The 24,445-nt window shown below is 35.7% G+C and overlaps 2 protein-coding genes across 4 annotated transcripts in view; one reads left to right on the forward strand and one right to left on the reverse strand.

Annotated features, from left to right (window-relative positions):
• The window catches only part of LOC134527876 (very long chain fatty acid elongase 7-like), a 144,804-nt gene that overhangs the window by 106,934 nt on the left and 13,425 nt on the right, over positions 1–24,445 (reverse strand). The gene's annotated exons all lie outside the window — the stretch shown is intronic.
• The window catches only part of LOC134527874 (synaptic vesicle glycoprotein 2B-like), a 164,870-nt gene continuing 153,427 nt past the window's right edge, over positions 13,003–24,445 (forward strand). For both annotated transcript variants that reach the window (XM_063360859.1, XM_063360858.1), the window contains exon 1: positions 13,003–13,116. In XM_063360859.1, coding sequence (XP_063216929.1) covers positions 13,020–13,116 — 97 coding nt within the window. In that variant the 5' untranslated portion in view covers positions 13,003–13,019. The remainder of the gene's footprint in view (positions 13,117–24,445) is intronic.

The following is a 24,445-nucleotide window of genomic DNA, read 5'->3' on the forward strand; positions in this document are numbered from 1 at the left end:
CAACAGGGTGTATAGGTGCTGCAAATAAGTCTGGATGGACAACCGAAGCCGAGTTTTTGATTTTTCTTAAGCATTTTGTCGCTTGTGTTCGTCCTAGCTTAGAGACACCAGTCCTCCTACTTTTAGACAATCATCTGTCACACACATATCTCCCGTCTGTCTAGATTTTAAAAAAAAATTATGGCATAGTTATGTTATCGTTCCCACTCATCGGCTTCAGCCACTTGATCAAAGTGTCTTTTCACCACTCAAGAGACAGATAAACACAGCAATGGATGCATTGTTAAGGAACAACAAAACCCCAGAGGCAACAGTTAAGCCGATGACAATCTATGTTATTCCATCGATCTTAAAAATAGCTTTCCCGCTAGCTACAACTCCGATAAACATCCAACAAGAATTTGAGAATTGTGGAATTTTTCCTTACAACAGAGACATATTTAATGATACAGATTTTGCTCCTTCGTTTGTGACGGACAGACCAAATCCAGACGTAGCACCAAGTTGTTCACATGATATGGCAAGGGAATCTCCAGATTATCAAACTCAAGCATGTCCTAATAATTCACTCGAGCCAGAATTGTTTTCCCCGGAAGCAGTCCAGCCACTTCCAAAATCCGTACCGAGGAAAACAAATGGTGGCAGAAAAACAAGGAAAAGTGCCATTTTGACAAACACTCCGGAAAAGAATGCGCTGGAGGAAGAATATGAGAAATGAAGAAATCGGGTCTTCCTGAAGGGAAAGAAGAAATTACCACAAATGTGCAGACAAGTTAAAGCTAAGCCAAAACTTCCTCCAAAACAACGAAATTCATTACAAAGTGACAGCAGCTCATCAGAGGACGACAGTGAATGTTTTTGTTTAGTGTGTTTAGAACCATTTTCTTCAAGCAAGCCTGGTGAGGAGTGGGTTCGTTGTTTGTACTGCCAATTAAGGTCACACTTTTCTTGTGCGAAAAAATCGAAAAAGTATGTGTCACAACTGTCAATCAGATAGAATATTCGAGTAAGTATTAGGTACCTACTATGCATTCGTAAGACTTTTTCGTTCTGCCAAATATGTGAAAACAATTATATTTTAAATATTTCCTGTATAGTTCGCAATAAATTGTAAATAATTCCTGGATTTAAATTTTTAAACACTTTTCAATACTGTTTCAACCAACCCGAGGGTCTGTTACAACCAGCCCCAGAGCGGGGCTGGTTGTAACACTTTTCTCTTAAGCGGTTTTTCCCTTGTGCAGCAAAAAATAGCAGAAGGATTGTTTCCAAAATACCTGAGATGGAAGAAGAAGGGCTCTTTCATAATTTGCCCAGTAAATATTTTTCTTAGGTATTATACATGAACACAAAAAAAAAAAAAATACAAAAACTGTTACAACCTGCCCCGGTCTCCCCTACTGTAAAAAAGGAAAGGAACCTATAAATTCAATTCGTGATACCATTTAAATTGCTATAATTAAATTTAACGTACGTTGGTGACATTTGCATACAAACACTCTTACACTATACTTAAAATAAACCAAAGTCCCATAAAGTCTATTACGGAGGAGGGGAGGGTGGAAAAAACGAAATAGTGACGTCTAGATAGTTCTACCAGCAATTTCCATCACCGCACTCTGTTTTTAAACACGTTGCCCGCAAGTCAAACCAGCCGAACCAAAAGTACAAATCCAGTTCTCGCACTTACTTGTTCTAGAGGCATACCTCTGTAGTCGGTGTCCGCCGGGGTCGGATGTAAACCCCGCTCACCTTTTAGCGCCTCTAGCATCGCGCTACATTGATGGCCAGTGCACTAGGCCCACGATATCGCATTCTCATACACCACCACTGATGTTACTTCGCCGAGGGTGTCGTGGCATTACCGTCATCTTCAATATTAATCACGTAACGTAACACTCGTAGCTCATCGCTGAAATGCCAATTCTCGTCTCTGCCCGGATAGTTCCGCGGCCCGCGGTCAACACACACTCCACGTCCAAACAGCTGGCCGCCGCCTCCCCTTCTCACGTCAGCTGACGTCACCCCCCTCCTCTACTGCCACCCCTCACTCCGCTGGATCGTTCTGGTTATTTCTAGCGGTTGCCACTACCGAATAAGAATAATAAGCGTACAACAAAACAACAAATAAATAATTTACATACACCATTAACTAGTATAATACTATAAATAATATTATAAAACAATTTACTCATCTTAAAACAAACTTTACGCACCATAAAAGTTATAATAAAAATCAAGACGACTGAGGCCGCCACAAATGGCCTCAAATTGTTTGAATTATACATAGATGATGATATCATTTATCATTTTGTTCGGGAATCAAACAAGTATGCTATTTTCAATAACTATGAACATCCTCGTATTACTAAGAATGAAATTAGGTGTTTCAATGGAATTTTGATTCTCAGTGGCTATAACAGTGTTCTCAATAAAAGAAATTACTGGAAAATTAATAAAAACACCAGAAATGAGTTAGTTTTCAATGCAATGAGAAGAAATAGGTTTGAGCAAATCCTAAGGTTTTTGCACTGTGCAGAAAACAATATGATTAGAAAGGAAGACAAAATGTGGAAAATTAGGCCCTTGATCGAAAAAATCCAAAATAAATGCCTAGAACATTTCATTCCTTAACAAAAGCTCTCGTATGATGAATCAATGGTGAAATATTTTGGAAAACACTCATGCAAGCAGTTTATTCTAGGGAAACCTATACGATTTGGATATAAAGTGTGGAGTTTGACTTATGTTCAGGGATATCTAGTTAATTTTAGAATTTATCAAGGGAAATCACCTCGTTCAAACACAGACTATGATAATTATTTTGGTAAGGCAGCTGAACCAATCATTCAAATGATCGAAGACTTTAGTGCAGAAGTAAGAGCTTTGCCTTTCCACTTCTTCTTAGACAATCTGTTCACTGGGCTAAATTTTCTATCTTTTCTTAGAGATAAAGGATACGGTGGTACTGGCACAATTACAAACAATAGGATACCTAAATCTTGCCCAATGTCATCTAATAGTATTCTACTAAAGAAGGAAATAGAACATTATGAATCAGCTATTGTCAAAGAAGATGGTGTCATAGTATCCAAGTGGGTCGATAAAGCAGTAGTATCCATTGCATCAAACTGTCTTGGTGTTGAACCACTTTCTACAACAAAATGATATTCCCAGAAGGAGAAACGCATCATTCAAGTGCAACGCACTTTTCTTATTGGAGAGTATAGCCAGAAAATGGGTGGAGTTGACCGTCTGGATCAAAATGTAGGCACATACAGGATAAACACCTGAAACAAAAAAATGGTACTGGCCTCTGCTGTCATGGCTAATTGACGTGTGTGTCCATAATGCCTGGCAGCTGGCAAGAAATTCAGGAAATAAATATTCACATTTAGAGTTCAGGCGTTAAATTGTCCAGGTGTACCTGTCAAGGTTTGCGAATCCATCCAAAGGTTTGAAGACCATCTGCTTCATCAAACAAATCAAAAATACCTGATGAAGTCCAATTTGACAGCTTGAATCACCTCGTGAAATGGTGCAAGAAAAAAAGATGTGCTGGAGAAGGATGCCAGTTGAAGACGTCTGCAGTTCGCACTAAGTGTGGAAAATGTGACGTGGGACTGTGTTTGGACTGCTTTGAAACATTTCATTCTAAAAGAAATTGAATTGTTAAAAAGACTTTGTAGGCCTTACAGTGAATGAACTTTGGAGAAATAGATTGGTGAAGATTATGTATGTGATATGAAAAAAGGCTAAAAAGAACACCAATATTTTCAATTCATGTTGATAATTTTTGCTCTCATAACTACTTAGCGTGTCCATATGGACACGTGTATTTTTAGCCACTGTAAAAGAAATAGATTTTTTATATCATTTTTTTGTGATTATATAATGTGTTTATAGTTTATATGTTGAAGGAAAATGAAATCATGAGAAACAAAATTAATTTGGGCAGTAAAGGGTAAAGACCACTTCCAAAAAATATTACATTCACGATGTGATTTTGGGCGTATGAAGAGTGAGTAGAGGCACTTTTTTTTTTGTATTTTTCAATACTTTTTTTAATGCCTAGGTATTAATTCCACGCCTGTATTTTTCACACTATAATTTTTGTTACCGTTACATATCATGTTACATAGGTTTGTGATATGAATTATAGACGTTATGTAGAGCAATACATTATTATTTCAATAGTCAAGCGTGGAAAAGCACTTCTACCAACCTTAGCAATAAAGGCAAAGCCTCCAGGGGAAGGAAATTACAAAGTGTAAATGTTTTGGAGACGTTTATAAACGCATAACATTGAAAAAAACATGATATACATAACACCTTATTATATGTTCACCAAAATTAAAACAAAATAGATCGATTAAAAGTTTTATTTTATTCCATAAAGTGAAAATATTATTAATTTTATTCCTCAACTCAATGCATTCAGCATTGAATGTCAACGAATTTTACATTGTACCTACTAAGTAGTTACGTAATTGTTTTTAACCTTATAATACTATTTTTCATCCTTGACAATAGTATAAGGTCGCACAAAAATATTCCTTGGACAAAGGTTTAAGTTATGTTAAAATATTTATATTTAAATTCGAATAAATTCGAACTATTGGAGAGTTTTTTTTCCAGACCCTGACTTTCACTATTTTTATCTAAATTTTAGTCAGCAAAACGTTGTAGAAAAAGTTTTTCAAGTTTTATAAAAATATCTGTTTAAAAAGTAATAACTTTTTTTAATTCTTTCTAGCGTGTATGGGTTGTCACATAAAATTTATTTATTAAATAACTTGCAAAATATTTAAAAAAGTATAAACAAAAACAAACTTTAATTACATATAGTACATAGTAGGCCTTAAAGAAGTTTTAATTATTATTTTAATTTTACAGGAGTTAAGTATTTACATGGGTAGAATCTAACAATTTAGATAATTTAAAGGAAAGTAGGCAATTTGTTTTTGTTATTAGAGTGGAATTAGACAATTAATTAAAATTTGTTAATATTTTCTATTTAATAATTGGTTATTTAAATAAATTGTTTTTTTTATAATATAACAAAATACTTGTTTTTAACCATGGCTTAAAATGTGGTTTTAACCACTGTAGTTAAAATCAGCCAACCCTGGTTTAAAGCCTCAACAATTTCAAAATAAAATTATTGTGACTTGCATCCATGAATGGACTATGTCATTTTGATATCTTAAGACGTTATTGGAAAGGAGTTGGGGGTGGATAGCAACTTGACGTATTCGCTGAAATGACTATATAGTATGTACATTAATGAAAAATTTTATGTTTACTGTAACAAATAGACTTTAATTACCCATAAGTTTATTAAATTTGTTTTAATTACTCATATTCAACAATATTATTTTTTCCAAGACAAATAAATAAAAATATTTACAGTTCATGAAACAAAAAAAAACTTTCATCATTCGGGAAAATAAAAAATAAAAACAAATAAATTTTAAAATTACGTTTTTTGTCCATAAGGCCAAATAATACATTTGTATGGGTTGTTTTTGAAAAAGTAGTGTATTGCGATGATAAATTTGGTTGAAGCGAACTAATTACATTTTGTGAACATTCATTTTGATCAGTGAATCTGAGTACATTGACTTCGCAGGCTTATATATAACTACAAATTCATTCAAATTTGTTTATCTATACTCAAGGTATTGGTTTGAGTATTTCGATATTATCAATCGGTCTAGGTTAATTTCTGCTGATTTCAGCGATTGAGAAAACAATCCCATGTCACTTGGCTAAATAGAGAACGAGTTGACATAGTTCGCCGAATTCAGTCAAATTGGATTTTAATGTCCTACAGTTCCAAATGCGTTTTGGCCTTCACGACGACCATCTACAAATCACAAAGCCATTCGTTTTAGGTTTGTGGAATTAACTTGGAGTTTTCGTGTTTTGCGCATGGACAACTGTATGTCCCGTTCGCACGCCGAAAATCCATTACCCAATAACTTTGTTTATCTACGTGCCGGAAAATATATCGTAAAACGTAGTTTACCAGGAAGGTTTGCACTGAATGTTTACTGCATTTATATCTCACACGAAATAAAAAAAAGAGTTTTGTTTAGTAACAAATAAACACTCAAATCGTATTTCATACTGCTAATGTTATATAGATCTCAACTAATTGGAGTTGGATGATTGATTAGGAATGATAATGGCCAATGAAGAGTTAGAATCAAATAAATTTTAAGTGGTACGAAGTTCACCGGGTTATGACTTCATGTAGGTTTTTGGACATACGCCATTGCTGAGCACATGTATGACTGTAGAAGAAAACTACAAAAAAGAAAAGCTACTGTGTTTGTTTCGTTTTTCGTTTTGTTGTTTTATTTTCCGTGTCGGCTGTGTTTTTTGTCTCGTTTCAACGTTGTGTCAAATTGTTTTCGGGTTCAATATTATTCGTTCTGTCAACATTGGTTGTGGTTTTTTCGTTCTTTCTGTCAATTTTTGTTTTGTTTTTTGACAATATTCCTGTTATGGAATTATATGTTGTGTATATATTCTGTTGACAACAGCAATCCTTTGCTTACTTTGTTTTTGTCTATTGGTTTTTTTCTTTTTTGTAGTTTTCTTCTACAGTCATACATGTGTTCAGCAATGGCGTATGTCCAAAAGCCTACATCAAGTCATGCACTCCCATTGCACAAATCTTTCAAAGATAATATTTTCACCGGGTTATCTAGTATAGGCCTATACGAAAAACAGACTAAGCTATAATAGTTACATTATACATGGGGGTAAAATATTAGTTCGCACTTAACTCTGATCTTATTAGACTGCAATTATGTATAAAGATGGTTTTCTTGTAATTGGCAGCCGTCTGCGAGAGAAGCCATTGCCTTATTATGGATCATACTTTGCAGACACACAATACCATTTCACGTTCAGAAGACTCTCAACAGCTTCACCTATCGCTATCACGGCCGTAACATCTGCGAAAATCCATGGAAATCCCTCCATGAATAAACTAAATGCTGCTGATGTGTATATGTCTCTGATAATTATTGTCTGCTCGCAAAAGTGTTTTTACGTGAGAGTAAAAATGGTTAAATAACGTATTCTGGAGTTAGTTTAATAACAAATACAATAAAAGTATATACCACAATAATTTTAAAGGCACGTGAGGCTAACCATTTTGGTTTGTTACGAGCAACAATAAGCTGGTGTGTTATTCCAGCTGGAAATGATAAACCAAGGGTGCAAGTTAGAGTAGGTGTTTATGTTGACATTACAAAGTGTTTGCTGGGAGATGTTTATGATAGTGAGAATGGTCTCAAACAACATTTTAATAGTGCTGGGAAAATAATATCTAACTGGGTTTTTTATTTTGTGTGTGCATAAATCTAATAATAATTAAAGAATATCTTCACTCAATGTTTGAGGTTTTACCCAATTTCATGTCCAAAGTAACACTAGAGAAATGATACCCCCATCAGATACGGCGGGAAGATTCAAACAACAGTTTATATAAAATAAACCGCACCTGATATATCAGTGGAAGTTCGGATGAAGTTAGTGATTATAACTTAATATATTCAACTGATAAGATATTTTAAAGATTAACAAATCCATTTAACTGTAATGTGTTTAAACAGCGTGCAACACACTTTAATCAGTTTTATGGCAAGACCGACCTGGATTTGGGGTATGACAAACTCAACCCTTAATTAACAGTAAAGTTTTAATAAGTAAGGGAGTTAATAAATTCATCATTGCTTAATATTTTAAATTAATGACTCACGTACAACAACAGTAAACTCTCGATTATACGGGCCAGGATTATCTGGTTTTCGGGTTCTTCGTGCTTGAATTTAGTTTAATTATTAGTTTGTTGTTATCACTCCGGCGCACATCTGCATCCAGTATCAGCAAGCTGTTTTTTCGTGCAACCTTTCTCATCGCTCATTCCTCCAGCGGTCACATTTGTCATATGTAAAACCCGAGGGGGATGCACGACTGCTTCACGTCTCCCGGCGCCATCGGTTTTTTTTTAATGTGCGTGCCACTTTTCACCGCCCGTTGGCCCGGCTGGCATCGCGACTGACATCACAGGCTCTTATTTTCTCTATCGTGCCCTTTGTTGGCGGGAACGAAGCAGGAGGCGTCCACATTACTCCAAATATAATATACATTCCCAAGAAGCACGTTATTTGAAAGTAAGATACCCGTGAAGTTAGTATAAACATATCTTCTAAAACTAAGTATTTTTGTTATTGCTGCTGTCACCCCTAGCGCTGGTATCTGTAACTTTTCAGAGTCAAGAAATGTGTTTTGTTTGTAGGAGAAATGAGCTTCCATTGCTCTTTCTGTAACTTATTTCTTGTGTCGTTTCAAATTTTACTGACTTGAAAGACATTCATAAAAATTGTTTTATTTGTTTTATGAAAATTTACGACACACTCTGTGGAAATCATACATTCTAGCTGGACAAGAATAATTTTTCTATACATTTTATTGCTAAAAGGAATTTCGAAATGGATTCCTGAACGAACAGTGAGTTCCCTCTGAGGTTTTTTTTTAAATTTTTTGAAGTAGAGCAGAACAGGGACAGTGGTCCACCTAGAGATCAGAGCTGCGATGGTTCGAATCACAGCATTTCCAATATATTTTTCATAAAAAATTAAATTTAATATATCGATAAGGACCATAATCGCTCTGGTAGGTAATGGAACATCGACCTTACGTTATGAGACAGAGCGACGCTGGCGCTCTCTAAGAACAAACGACAGAAAAAAATCGACGGTATCCAAGATGGCGGCCTGCAGCGGAACAGAAAAAAACATGAGCGCCACTGGCGCTATCTAGGAACAAATAACAGAAACAAAGTCGACGGTATCCAAGATGGCGGCCTCCAGTGGAACATAAAAAAATTCAATATGGCGACAGAGACGAAAATTTCGTCATAATGAGTGGGGCGCTCGATTAAAAGATGGCGGATCCGAAATGGCCGCCGTGATCTACTTGTCCCGTTACGTTGAGTCCCGTTACGCTTATCCAAGATGGCCGGCGTGACGACACAATCCAAGATGGCTGACCGACAATCACAATCCACATCCTGCATCCTGTTTCCGGACGCCCTTTTATATAGGGGAGAGTTGGCTAAAACGGGGTACTTAGTGTTTATATGCTCATTAAGTGGCTGGTAATTATACCTGAGTATCCATTATTTGCAAGGAAACACTATATATATCCCTACTGATATTGTGCATATGAAGAGTCGGATCCAAGCAATGTGAAATAAAACATTAATATTTTTCTTTCATGTTGCTAAGTACCCTGTTTTATCATACCGGTCGGATAAAACGGGGTACATCAATGTCGAACATATTAGTGCAGGTATTTCGATACAAATTGAGACATTTAATAAAAAGTGTTGACAACGTTATTACATATGATTTATGACATGCATGTATATTACAGTTTACTATGATACATTAACAAATAGCACAATAAGGAAGTCAAATGTCATCATTATCAGTTTCTGAGGATCTCATATTTCAAAATGCCTGAAATCACAGACTCTCTGAGTATCAGTGCAAGTTATGTAACACATTTATACCAAAAACAATATTCTATCGCTGGCAATAATCACAAGTGTAAGGACCAACATCATCACTGTCTATACCTGCATACTGTTCGTGTGCCCATTCATCGCACATAACACACTTAATCCACCCTACTTCTGATTTGGAGTTTGAATACAAGTCATAGCAGAAGAGACATGCTGCATTTGTTTCCTCTTCATCAGATGTTTCAGAATTGTCCTGAGTCATTACGGATATTTTACTGAATTTTTTATTACTGTGGGCTTTGCGAGTTATAGACTCATTAACATGTGACCTGTCTCTAGAAGAATTCAGTTTTCTTTTTACTGTTTTGGGATTAGCAGTAGAACTATGCGCAGATGTCTTACTTTGTGCAGCAATTAGGCCTAGTTCATTTTTATAAGGGGAGCTTGTGATGATCACAGTTTTGCCACGTCTCCTGTTATTTTTGGTTTCAACCTTCCTCTGAGCTATAGGTATGGGTTTAATGTCTTTCGGTGACACAGCAAATGCCGATGTGGCTGTTGATGTGGATGCTTCGGAATCCAAAAGACACTGCGAAAATGGCCCATGAGATTCACGTTGGCTAGATGCAGCTTCAGTTGTGCTGGCCATAGGTTCAGATTCAGCCATGGTAGGTTGTACCAATGGTTGGTGGATGCTTGAAATGGCCAAACTTTGCTGACGAGACATTTCCTCTAGAGGCCTTTCAGTGGTTTCAGCAGGTTGAAACATCCAGCCCAAGCCTAAAACATAATAATTCACACATTATGATGCTTCTTATTTTAAAAAGTCAACATTCAGCAAAATAATAGAGATTTTATTTAGTTTTTTTTTTAATAAATATATTAAAAAATGATACATATTTATTTTTTACACTTCTTAGAATGCAATAATTTTAAAGTGCTTGCCTTTCTTAGTAGCATCCTCAAGCGATAAACCAGTTCTGGCTTTTTTCACTCTCGCTTTAAGAAGTTGATTGTGGGACGCCAAACATTTTAGAAGCCTTAAGGTATCCCATTCTGGCAGCCAAAACCTCAGCAACTGCATTTTTCATAGCATCTTGAGACCAAGACTGTTTGTTGGTTTGGCGAACATAAGGCACGATGATTCACTGTCTAAATAAAATACTGTACATTAATTTGTGCCCGAAACCAAATAAATAATGGTTTGGAACTTATGGGTAACAATATCAAATGATCATTGTACTTAAAGCTATAGTTAAGAAACGGTTTGATAAAACAGGGTATAGTCGGATAAAACAGGGTACTACCCTGTTTTAACCGACCACGCAGTACCCTGTTTTGTCAGACTACGCCTTGCTACAAAATAAATTCATTTCTAAGGAAAGATGAGAAACGTACAAGTTAGTACACACACGTATTTGTAGTGCATACTACACTCATTTCTATGCCCACTCACCTGTATAGTTTGACGATTTCATTCATCTGCAGTTATCATACAAACAAAAGCCAAAAATTATATCACATCAGTCAGAAAACACACTTTTCTCAATAGACAACGCTTGACGCTGCTGACTGCCGCGCTATTTGTTGCTGGCTAGCGGTACTCGTACGAGTAATTAACTGACACGATCAGAGGTAGATGGCAGCATGGTATAGTGGAAATAACAGCGGTACCCCGTTTTACCAGACCACCCGGTTTTGTCCAACTCTCCCCTACTACTATTTTTACATGAAATTTATCAATTTGTAAGATTTATAACTACTTATATTACCTTCCAACTATTAGATACCCCATTTTGCCCCAGGTTTCCCTACTTTAATTAATACTCAGTTTGGTAATTGTTTCAGTGGCCGAGCGGTTAAAAGGAGTATGTTCTCCAACTCAAAGCTCCAAAATTCGATTGTTCTAATCTCAAAAGTTCCAAATGTATTTTGTATCAAAAATTTAATTTAATATGTCGATAAGGACCATGTAACTATTAGTAGGTAGTGTAACAACAACATTATGTACATGATTCAGACAGACTCTGGCGATCTCTAGAAACAGACATCAGAAACAAAAATGGTAGCCTCCAGGACCACAGAAAAATAACCAAATGGTGGACTCCAGAGCTACAGAAAAAAAAACCGTCAAGACATCCCAGATGGCGACCTCCAGGAGGCAGGAACAATATCACTGCCTACAGCACACCAAAATGCAGGTCATGACGTCAGGTCGCTCGGTCACTGTCCAACCGACACCGGCACCGCAGGCAACACAACACCACTCCATGTCCCCGAAAATACTTTCGTTTACTACTAATGTAGCACAAAGTTCTAAATATTACAGCACAAATTATCGCTATCCGAGCTCTAATTATTTACAAAGTTTCAGGTTGTATTTAGAACGTGTGGTCGCCAGCTGTCAGTTTGCTACACACATATCGAAGGCTTTATATTCTCTGTTTACGTAGCACAAACAATAATTAAATTTTATCAGTGAGCAGCACAAATTAATAAATAATTAAAGATATAATTTTGATTCCAAAAAATTGATATTTATAATGAGTGGCCGCAAATCAAAGTCAGGTTGGAGACAAACATACTATTTACTGTAACTTGTTATGTAATGTAGCACAAAATCGAATTATTAACTCACAAATTATCGTTATCAAAGCACTATTTATTTACAAAGTATCAGGGTGAAATTCGAAAGTGTGGTCGCAAGCTGTCAGTTTGCTACAAACATATCAATGGCTATATCTTCTGTGTTTACATAGCGCAAACACTGGAATTTTAGCAGTGAGCTGCACAAATTAAGCACTAATTCAAGATATAAAATTGATTTCATAAATTGTTTTTTTCGAAGAATGGTCGCCAACTTGACGTCAATTTGGCGACCACCTTACAATATGCTATTACTCTTAATGTAATGTAGCACAAATTATAATTTTTACGGCAGAAATTATCTCTATCCGAGCAATAATTATTTACAATTTTATTATGTTGAATTTCGAAAGTGTGGTCGCCAGCTGTCAGTTTGCTACAAACATATCAAGGGCTATATCTCCTTTGTTTACATAGCACAAACTTTGAAATTTTAGCATTGATCAGCACAAATTGAGCACTAATTCGGGATATAAAATTGATTCCAGAATTTTTGTCTTTTCAAAGAATGTTCGTCAATTTGACGTCAAGTTGGCGACCACCTTACAATATGTTATAACTTTTTATGTAATGTAGCACAAATTCCGTTTATAACGGTACAAATTAGCACAAATTGAGCACTAATTTTGGACATATTTTGAACGCCAAATTCAAAAGTGTGGTTGCCAACTTGACACTCGTCCGCGACGTAGCGCTGGAGGCCTTGACCGAGGTCGTCTCCGTGACGAGGGAATGCCCGTTTGGTTGGGGGGGGGGGGGGGGGGGCTGGCGCCGCGATAAGGAAGCTCAGTGCTCGGTGCTCTGTGCTCAGTGCTCAGCGAGCAGCATGCCGGGCAGCATGGTTCCACATGTGTTCACGGTGGAACTGCCCGGGCTGGGACGCCCGACGCCCACCTCCTTCGAGGAGGCCATAGCTCTGACGGGTGAGTCCTAACTACTCTCAGGCAACTGTTGTCGTGGAGAGTACACGTCGTTTAGCCTAAAGTCATTTAGCCTAAAATGTTTTTTAGACAAAATGACTTTAGGCAAAACGACTTTAGGCGAAATGACTTTAGGCAAAATGACTTTTAGGCAAAACGACTTTAGGCAAAACGACTTTAGGCAAACTGACTTTAGGCCAAATGACTTTAGGCAAAACGACTTTAGGCAAAACGAATTTTAGGCATTACGATTTTAGGCAAAACGACTTTAAGGGAACTTAAGCAGGAGATTATAATTTTAGGCCAAACGACTTTAGGCACAACGACTTTAGGCAAAATGACTGTAAGGTTTGATCACTGCCTGAGAATGTGGAGTGCTATGCGAGTGCTATGCGAGTTTAGGCAAAACGACTTTAGGCAAAACGACTTTAGGCAAAACGACTTTAGGCAAAACGACATTCGGATACATAAATTTAATCTCTAAAATATTTAGAATAATACTTCGTTCACATTTGGCGCATAGATGGCGTGACTAGTAGTATATCTCGTAACAACATGTTTAGCACAAGTAAAGGATCATTTATTTCAGTTTAACCATAACAGATGGCGCTACAAGTCATATTTAAAACAATGAGTATGCTGGTTTAATTTCCGGTCACAAGGCTACACGAAGGAAAGCAATTTTATGAATATGCGTAAAATGTAAATTGATTATATTATAATGTTCATAAGTAATAATTGTTAATAATACTAGTTCAGTTTAATATATTAGATTCGCAGAACTAATTTTATTTTAAGACATTTGAGCTTTGTTTGAAGGTATACATTTTATTTTAATTTTCATATATATCCATGATTTTGCTGTAGCACATGATGCATATTTATTTAATAGAATGTGCTAGTAAAAACTGTTATCGCAACAGAGATTCGGCAATCCATGGAAATTGCAGACAGCATCGTACAAAATAGCACGACACTATAACCAAACAAACACCATTTTTATTAATAATACAATTTTATAGTACAATGTTTCCCTGGACATGAATTACTTAAGTGAGTAAAAATCAACGGAAGTGAATTTTAAACACTGTTATAAATATAAATTCATTAATTTTCATAATTGAGTACTTCTTGCACTAAAACGTTTATGTGAACATCACGCACTGAAACCTCGGACTACATTGTTCTTGTTTTAGAAAATGTCACTGCTATAAACACGAACGGCAAGAAATTTGTGGTTAATGTGTTTTTCTAACTTAGTTAAATAAATAAATAAAGAATAAAAAAAGAATATTATATATATATATATATATAGCAGGCTGGCTGGCCTCATTATTTTACTTTGCGATACCACATGGGATTTATCGTAATGTAAAATAACCCAGAAGTACCTTACGATCTAAAAGCTGATCGTTTTACTAATTACATTTATTCTGTTAGGATTAATAAATCTAATGTGAAATGAAACATAATAGGCTTGTTACTGCGATCATACTGCATGCCATAATTTAAATATGTTACGAGACTGAGATAAGTGAATTATATGTGTGTTCTGTTAAGGTATATAGTATGTTTGTGGTGTAGTCAACTTATTTATGTATCCCGTAATTTTTTTCTGAAACAGTTTGAGCTTACTTTATATTTCAATTCTATACGCACATACTAGCAGTGTCTCTCTAGCCAATGGTTGCGGTCGCTCACGAAAATTTAATTTTTTCTCTGGCCCAATCAGAAATCGAACTTTTGCACCGAACTTTCGTGATTCGCTTTCAGACTTTTTACACGGTCAAAATCGTAATTCCATCAGTCATGAATAAGAAATGTATTTTTTCGCGAAATATAACAGCCTTTGTTAATTTTATTTTACTATAGTGCTTAGAAATACATATTCTGAAAAATATTTTTTAAAATTATATTATACACAGGATTTTCTATGGTATGTGTTTTGTTTTTTGGTAAATTTTTATATTCATAATTATACATGCCTAGTTGAAAATTTCATTATTTTCTATTCGTACGTAGCCTACTAGAAACGTTTTCGTAAAAATCTGGTAGGCTGAATACGCATTGAAAAATACATGTTTTATAAGTTCGATAAACGATAGGATTCTTCATGGTTCTATCTTGCCTTATATAAAATACTACCGATAATTAAAATTACTCGTATATTGAATGTATATTACATATTTTACAATTGATATACCTGAGGCCAGCTATATAGCTCATTTATGTGAATATGAGTAATTAACTAATAATAGCAGGCTATAACTAGGTACCGTCAGTTGGGGTAACATTGGCCCTTTGAGGGTAACTTTGGCCCAAGACAAAAAAAATGTTAAAGCATGTTACAACTCTTCCAAATATTTATTAGATGTGATGATACATATGTAAAATATGTATATATATCGTATATACGGCACAACTGTATTGCCAGTTCACTATCTAGCACTAGCGGCCGGCCGAGGTCGACCTGCGACCTGAAAGATAAGGTGTAGCGCTGTAAGCAACTACCGCGTCTACCATAAAAGGCAAGTGAATGGGTGTTATGGGTTTGACTGAGGGAAAAAAGGACAGGGAGGAGGGCATCGTGTTGTGAGGTTGTACGGTCCCGCAGATGTTTACGTGTGTCAAGTTGGCGACCACACACTGGAATTTCAAGGTCAAAATTTACAAAAAATTATTGCTCGATTAAAGATAATTTGTGCCGTAGGAAACAGAATTTGTGCTGCATTACGTTAAAAGTTATAGCATATAGTAAGTTAGTCGCCAAATTGACGTCAAGTTGGCGACCAACCAAGAAAAATATCAATTTTATTAACTGAATTTCATGTCACGAATTAGTGCTTAATTTGTTCTGCCAGAAGCCAAGATTATCGGAACGTAAACTAAAACGTTATAGCCCTTGATATGTTTGAAGCAAATTGACAGCTGGCGACCACACATTAGAATTTCAAGTTCAAAATTTGCAAAAAGTAGTGCTCGATTAAAGATCATTTGTGCCGTAGGAAACAGAATTTGTGCTGCATTACGTTAAAAGTTATAGCATATAGAAAGTTATTCGCCAAATTGACGTCAAGTTGGCGACCAACCAAGGAAAATATCAATTTTATTAACTGAATTTCATATCTCGCATTAGTGCTCAATTTGTGCTGCCAGAAGCCAAAATTTCGAGACTATCGCAATGTAAACAAAAAAGTTATAGCCCTTAATATGTTTGAAGCAAATTGACAGCTGGCGACCACACATTTGAACTTCAAGTTAAAAATTGGTCCAAAATTAGTGCTCGATTAGTAATAATTTGTGCCGTAGGAAACAGAACTTGTGCTGCATTACATTAAAAGTTATAGCATATAGTAAGTTGGTCGCCAACTTGACGTCAAGTTGGCGACCAACTTACTATATGAGTAGGTAGTATAGTTTGGTTCCTCCTGGGACACGGGTCCAGGGCGTGGATTGAGATTGTCGGTCCACCATCTTGGATTGTGACGTCACGGCGGCCATCTTGGATGAGTGTGACCTTGACCTTTGACATTGACCTTGACCTCGGCGGTCATTTTGGATCCGCCATCCTGGATCGGCCATCTTTAAATCGAGCGCCTCACTCACTCTTGATGAAATGTTTGTTACGGCCGCCATATTGAATTTTTCTGTTCTGATAAAGTCCGCCATCTTGGATGCCATCGAATTAGTTTCTGTTGTTTGTTGTTTTTGTAATTTGTGTTTTTTGTAGTTTTCTTCATCAGACATACATGAGAATAGCAATGGCGTATGTCCAAAAGCCTATATAAAGTCACTGTCGACTTTGTTTCTACTGTTTGTTGCTAGAAAGCGCCAGCATCACTTTGTATCATCACATAAGGTCGATGTGCCATTACCTACCATAGCTATTATGGTCCTTATCGATATATGAAATTAAATTTTTTATGCAAAATACATTGGAAGCACTGTGATTCAAACCATCGCAGCTCTGATCTCTAGATTGGAAACCATATGCCATTAACCGCACCGCCATCGATACATTTACCAGACTGAGAATTAAATAAGGTATATTTAAATATAACATGCATACTCGGACTTGTATTTTTTTTTAATTTGAAGTAATAATATCATCACCTGTTCGAGACAGAACCACCATCTTGTATTAAGACATAACTGTTGCAATTATCATTACGGTTGCCATCTTGAAAATCTGTAATTTTTATGCTAGAAATTCCGAAAAAATTCCAAAAATAATTTAAAAATTGCCTATCTTTAAATGTTTAGTTATTTAAACGATTTCGGTCCTCGGTTCGATTTTCGGCGAGAGTAAACCAGTAATTTATTTTTATATCAAAAAATTCTCAATAAAAAGTAATATAAACATCTTACACCACACCCATCCTTTTGAACTATGTCACTACTGTATCAGTTATCGTTACGGATGCCATCTTGAAAATCTTTATTTATTATCCGATTTTAATGGAAAAAATTCCAAAATTCATCAAAAAATTAACTTATTAGAATACTAATTGATTATATCAACTCCCGTCCTTGGTTTGACACCAGTAAGAGCAAAAAATATAACATGACAGATCCTTCCTCCACAGAAGCCACCTACAGACTGACCTACCACCAATACCAAGGTTTATATCGTCAGCTGGTATGACATCATGTCCGCCATCTTGTCTTCGTCAGCTGGAGACCACCATCTTGTTTTCGTCTACTAGAGTGTGCTGATGACATGTTAGTATAATTTTCTGTTCACCATACATTTGACCTTGAACATTACCTTGAAATTTGACTTTGACCTTGAAATTTGAACTTGAAATTTGAGCTTGTCCTTGAAATTTGAATTTGACCTTGAAATTTGACCTTCACCTTGAAATGTGACTTTGACCATGACGATCATCATGGATCCGACAGTTTATGTTCAGTACATGATACCAGGAGCTACCACCTGCTAGAGGACATTGCCACCATCTTGTTTTCGTCTGCTGGGGGACACCATCTTATGTGTGTACTCATCTTACTAGCATTACCATCATTACCATCATTCTAGTTTTATTATAACCTGCTAGATTGCAGTAATCATTTATTATTACTGAGGTGCTCGCTATCTTGAAATTTGGGCACAATATTGGAATCGTGTAATTATTTAGCTACAAATGCGGGAAATATTCCAGAATTCGCAGAAAAAATCACTCATTAATTTACATATTTTACGCTGGATTCTTGTCCTCGGTTCGATACTTGAACAATAATAAGTGTAACTAAATATTAAATAAATTTAATATTCTGTTTTCTATTACCTTTCATGATAATTATAAATCATTCTCTCTTCAAAACTAAAACACAAGACAATGTACGACAATGTTCGACGAATTATATATGTTGCCGATAAGCCTAACATGAAAGTATAGTTTTTCGATAATCTGAATAACCTCTAAACCGTCCATGTTCAAAACCATCCATACAGACCAATTGTCTCCGGACCACGAGGCCAGCTCAATCAATCAATGTAAGACGTATAGACCAGTTATTACCGAACCTCACGACTTTCCTCATCGGCAGATAATTATATTCGATTAAACAAACATATCATGACACTTACAAGAGGACCAAGAATCCCATCAAAATGGCAGCACCATCATCAAAAAGCCAGCACATTTCGGAAGCACAATAAAAAAGACAGCATATTTTGGAAGCACCAGAAAAAAGGCAGCACATTTTGGAAGCACCATCAAAAAAGGAAGCACATTTTGGAAGCACCATCAACAAAAAGGCAGCACATATTGAAAGCACCATCAAAATTGGAAGCACATTTTGGAAGCACCATCAACAAAAAGGCAGCACATTGGAAGCACCATCAAAAAAGGAAGCACATTTGGAAGCACCATCAAAAAAGGAAGAACATTTCGGAAGCACCATCAATAAAGGAAGCACATTTGGAAGAACCATCAAAAAGGCAGCACATTTTGGAAGCACCGTCAAAAAAGGAAGCACATTTGGAAGCTCCATCAACAAAAAGGCATCACATTTGGAAGCACAATTTACGAGAACTAAGTCTTAGAAATCAGATTACAAGAAATAAAAACATTAAATTTTTATTATTTAAATTATATATTTTATTTCTTTACATTATTCAAATGCAAGCAATGTATGTAGCCAGCTTTCCTCAGTTCTCCAAGTATGAAGGATATTTCCCATGTAGAAGTCTTAGCCGGTCAACCAATATGTTTGGATCTTTCCATGATATGTAATCAATCTCTTCTACCACCATCTTACTTGCTTGTTTATTATAAATACTTTTAATATCACAATCGTCCCAGTGATCATAATAAGCTTTATCTAATTTATTTATTATAACACGTCGTTTCCGTCGTTTCGGTCTCAGGACACCGACACATTCTTCGATCTTGTCAGCTTTAGTTGCTTCATCATAGTCTATGCCTTTGTCAACAGCCTCAGAGTCACTGTAGCAATCACTGTAGAAGGAATCGTCTTCACCCAGATTACAGTAAGAATTCGATATCGATGATGATCAAGTGTCTTCATCGTCTTCATGCTTCCGTTTTAGGAGTCCAATATTTTTACAAAGTATGAAAGATCTACTTGAATTCGGCTGGAATGTTTTCTCACTTTTCACATTAAGGATCCTTCCATTGTCTTCATACTTCTATAAATCATCATAGTCCTTCAATTTAAGTTCTTTGTCGAGACCGGAAGAGCCACGAACATAATCTCTCCCAAGACAAGGAAAATTATTGTCGTAATGCAGATCACTCTTCTTTAGTCTCGTAGATCCATCGTTGTTCTCTATGCCGTAAGTAGGCTTGGCGTTACAATTTCTCTCATGTTTTTTTAAGCTCTCTCTCCGTGTAAACGACTTGCTACATCGAACAGAACTTATGATATTGCATAGTGGATTTTTAACACAGTCATTATTCTCGTGTTGTCTTCCATTCTTTTTCAAGATAAATTCTTTGCTGCAAAACTTACAACTGTGTCCTGTCGATACAACGTCAGACACTAAATCCAGATTCATATTAGTTACTGAAACTAATGCCAGATGCAAACCTGAGTGTTTTAAACTAGATCCATTACTTAAATAGAATTTTTTTCATATTTTATCAGCGAGAATTAAGTTACCTCATACAAAAGGACTTGTTACAAGTAGTCCCGATTATTAGCATGAGATTTCGTTACGTGTTGTGTTGAGTCATAATTTATTTAGATATTTTATGTGGGATGCGGGACGCTCACTAACGATCGCAAAAGAAGTGTGGCTTTGCTAGACACCAAAGAGAAGGAAGTTTGTCTTGCTTATTAGTGATCCTCAGATGTCTCAGAGCTTATTATGTTATATGACTGAGTAATGGTATTTTCGTTTGGAATCCACCTGATAAAAATATTACAAGTGATGATTTAATAACAGAAATTAATTAATTAAATTTAACTCCGAATAAAATTTCATGACTCATTAAGTAAAATATCCTTCATACTTAGATCGTTTTCTCAGAAGCAACTAGGAGCACACGGAGAAAACATTAAAAATATTGGCAAGAATAATCGGGAGCACACGGAGAAAACCAACACTTTCATTTTTTTGATATAAAAAAATCACATAAATAATTTTAAAAAATTACAAAAATTCTGACTTGTGTTAGAACTCTATCCTTGTGAGCCGTTAATTTACTCTTGGTTCGGTTTACCAAACCTCACCAAGGCAAATCACGACGGAAGACTCCAGGACCTTAGGCTCAATGACACGGCACTTAGTTGTATTAAATAAATAATGAGTAGAGAGGAAATATGCCGAATGGGAAAACTACCGAACAAAAGTTGATAACCTGTTAAGAATTTATATAAATAAGAAATTAAGTAAAAAGGTTAGGTAATTGCAACATAAAAAACACACTGATATCGGGTCAGCCATAAAAAAACATATTTATTTAAACAAGATAATAAAAGAGTATTAGTTGAGTATTCGTACAGTCAAAACAAAAATGGGGCCCCAAAATAATTACTTTGTTACATTTTCAAAATAATTATTACTTAGTTACATTTTCAAAATAATTAACGTAAATTTAAGATACAGAAAGTATTAAAATATTATCATTAAAATATTGCTCATTAATTAAATGTTGATTTCGATGCCAAATGGGTAGTTTGATGAAATAGTCGATGAAATTGCAAGAAGATACGCGTGGCCGAAACAGGTTAACTACCCATGCTGCATGCTTAGGATTTAGTCGTCGAAAACTTTCCTGGGATTTTTGTTGGCGGCTCCCATCGCCGTAGAACCACGGAACAAGCCCTGGGGTGCCCAGATGTTATGGGCGAAGCTTATGGATCACGCCTCAGGCATGGGGCAGCGAGAGGTTGCCAACACCCGGACCGCTTAACAAGTTTTTAACAACAAAAAAAATAAAACTATCCCATAAATAATTATAAAACAATGATTCCCGGGGAAAAGGCGGTAAAACTCACCTAATGCGGTAGTAAATACACAACTTTCGACATGGATGTCGATGGATACGTGACGAGCACAAAAATTTTGAAGTCTACATAATGGCTGACAAAAACAGAAAGGAAAGTACTACCTTTTCCTTTTCAATAGGAAGATGACCATAGATATGACAATACGTAGAGATGAGAAACTTAAAATGTTACACTTTCCTGCACTTAAGTGCAATAGCTCAATAATTAATCTTAACCACAATATTAATATAAACAAAAGGAAAAATTAATTTATGATGTTTAAAGTCTTTTGAAGTCCATATGTTTTTCTTTTAAATCCACAAAGCTTAACAAAGACATAAATATATTTTAACAAAAAAAAAAAAACAATTTTATACAAAAACAATTATTTCTTACAAATTGGTACTTAACATAATAATAATTTCATTATACTTCAAATAATCAAAAGTTAAAACCAATTAGGTATTGCAAAGCGATTTAAATAAAAAAAGTAGCCTCCCAGTTTGCATTTAATTAAACAACATATATAAGCAATAATGGGCGCATGCCCACACAACAAGTGCACAACGGCACACACTCCCCCCCTCAAAGCACACCACAGCTGTCAGATGGCAATAGTGCACTAACTAAAACTATAATACCCATGACAAAGGTAACACCCAAAAATAAAACAAAATTAAGATTACACAAGATACAATTACTCCACGGTGGAGGATAATGCTAAGGGAATCAAGATAGTACCTGCTGGTATAGGAGAGGAAGAGTCAAGAGGGTTGGTCTTTTGAGACCGAAACTTGAACCAAAGAGTAAGGCTGAGAATAAAAATGGCAAGGCCAACCAGAGCAGATAAGGATACAGCAACAATGTTAAGGTAGGAACTGGATTCGACTTGCTGGTGAGGTCGTAGAAGATTAATCACATCATGAAAGGAGGAACCACTGGGTTGCGATATTAAAAGATTACTGATATCTTTAACAATGGAGTTATTTAAGGTTGAATTAGGGAATGGTGCAAAAGTCAACTTACTTACATTAAAATCTACTTTAGGAATATGTATAGTAGACAATGTTAAATTGAAAGTCAAGGATGAACTAACAGAACCAAAAGTTCTAAAAAAAGGGCTTACAATATCACAATGTGAGGCGTTACTGATAAAACCACTACCAATTATTGGTATGGTAAACGGTGAAAGGGATTTGGTGGTCGTTCGACATAAAAAGGTAACATCAATGGACGTGTTGCTTGCTAAAATCCATAAAGAATTTGTCTTCAGGAAGAAAGGTAGTTGTAGGGAAACAATAGATTTATCACAGAATTCAAAGAAAGGTTTGCCAAGAAAAAGGTTAAATTCACAACTATTGACATGGGAATCAAAAAAAAAGGAAAAATGAAGGACATAAAGTTATGCCATGTTTCTTACAACCAGACAGAACATTATAGTTAACGGTAGCGAAAAGTTTTCTGTCAGGACTAACTAACAGGATATCGTGAACCTTAAGAAACAGGTAATGGTTAAGTTTGTAAAAGAAAAATGGAAAAGCAAAAACACGGTATGACTCAAAACTGCTGTCCTTATTGGCAAGAGGTATGTTAATAACAACATTCAATGAACCATTAAAAATTACTGCTTGGACTGAACTAAGACCATAAAACATATATAGATTATCAAAAGAAACTGGAGCAAACATGTGTAAGGGTAAAGAGATTTTAGTGTTGAACCTTTTCTAGAATGTTGATAAAAACATTTGGTTGCAACAAAACAGAGCTTAATTTGCCATGTACACTACTTTCAATGGCTTGCCTCAAATCAGAAAGTTCAACACGTGCAGTGGATAGGGCTTCGCTAATTTTAAATAAGAGGGTATTAAAATCAACTCGCCAATTCACCAACATGATTTTATCCCAAATCTCATGAATTGTATTATTAAAAAGCTTAAAAAATGCATTGTGGCTATCAAGATAATGTTCAGCTAGATTTCTCACAGGTCTCGTGTTATTAATCACTCTTTCTTCTAAATTTTGTACAACAAACATATGGTTCACAACACTGGCCGAAATTTCATCCTGACTAAGTGATACTTCCTTGAGACGTTCTTCCAAACTAATTAAGTCATCATTGTCAAGAGTTCCAAAGACAGTTTTCAAAATTTTTCCACCGAAATTAAGCAAACCGCGTTTAGTGCGCAAATTTTTTCGAGGCAACAAAGAAGTCATTGCACTGGTCTCTGATTTATATGCATTAAAATTATCTTCAAGTTGGTGGATCACAAAAGCAAAGTTTTCATTCCATGAATCGTTTTCCATAAGGTGCACATTGTTCACTTTAATTATGTCATTTAACGCCACCTCCAATTGATTACTTTGATTTTCCAATTGTATCAAGTCAAAATTCAACACGACGGAATAGAAATTGTCCGAGAACAACAGTGGGTCTTCCTTTTCAAAAATAATACCAGAGTTGAGAGGGTTTACCGTAACATCGCTGAGAACCAAATAGAAGAGACACGAAAGAAGACTCCCCGCCCCGAACATGGCGAAGGTGCCCAACATCCCGGAGCAGACGGAAAAATTACACTAAAACACATAACCAAAAAAATATGTGGTCACAAACATATCGACCCGAGATCCCACATAACAACTGGAAAATATTAACCCAAGAAACAAACAAACAAAAAATTTACCCTTACTCTTACATGTAAATACAATAACACACTACATTATCCACCCAAACTTGTTCCCATGAAATGACATTAAAAAGAGAATATAAAAAAATATTGCAACAACTTAAAAAACTAGTACCATGGTCTTTTATTTATTTATTTTTATGACTCGAGTACAAAAGTTACAAGGGACTCAAAGACTAGGACAGGTG

This window comes from Bacillus rossius, chromosome 1, assembly GCF_032445375.1.
Source record: "Bacillus rossius redtenbacheri isolate Brsri chromosome 1, Brsri_v3, whole genome shotgun sequence".
Taxonomy (NCBI): Eukaryota; Metazoa; Arthropoda; class Insecta; order Phasmatodea; family Bacillidae; genus Bacillus; species Bacillus rossius.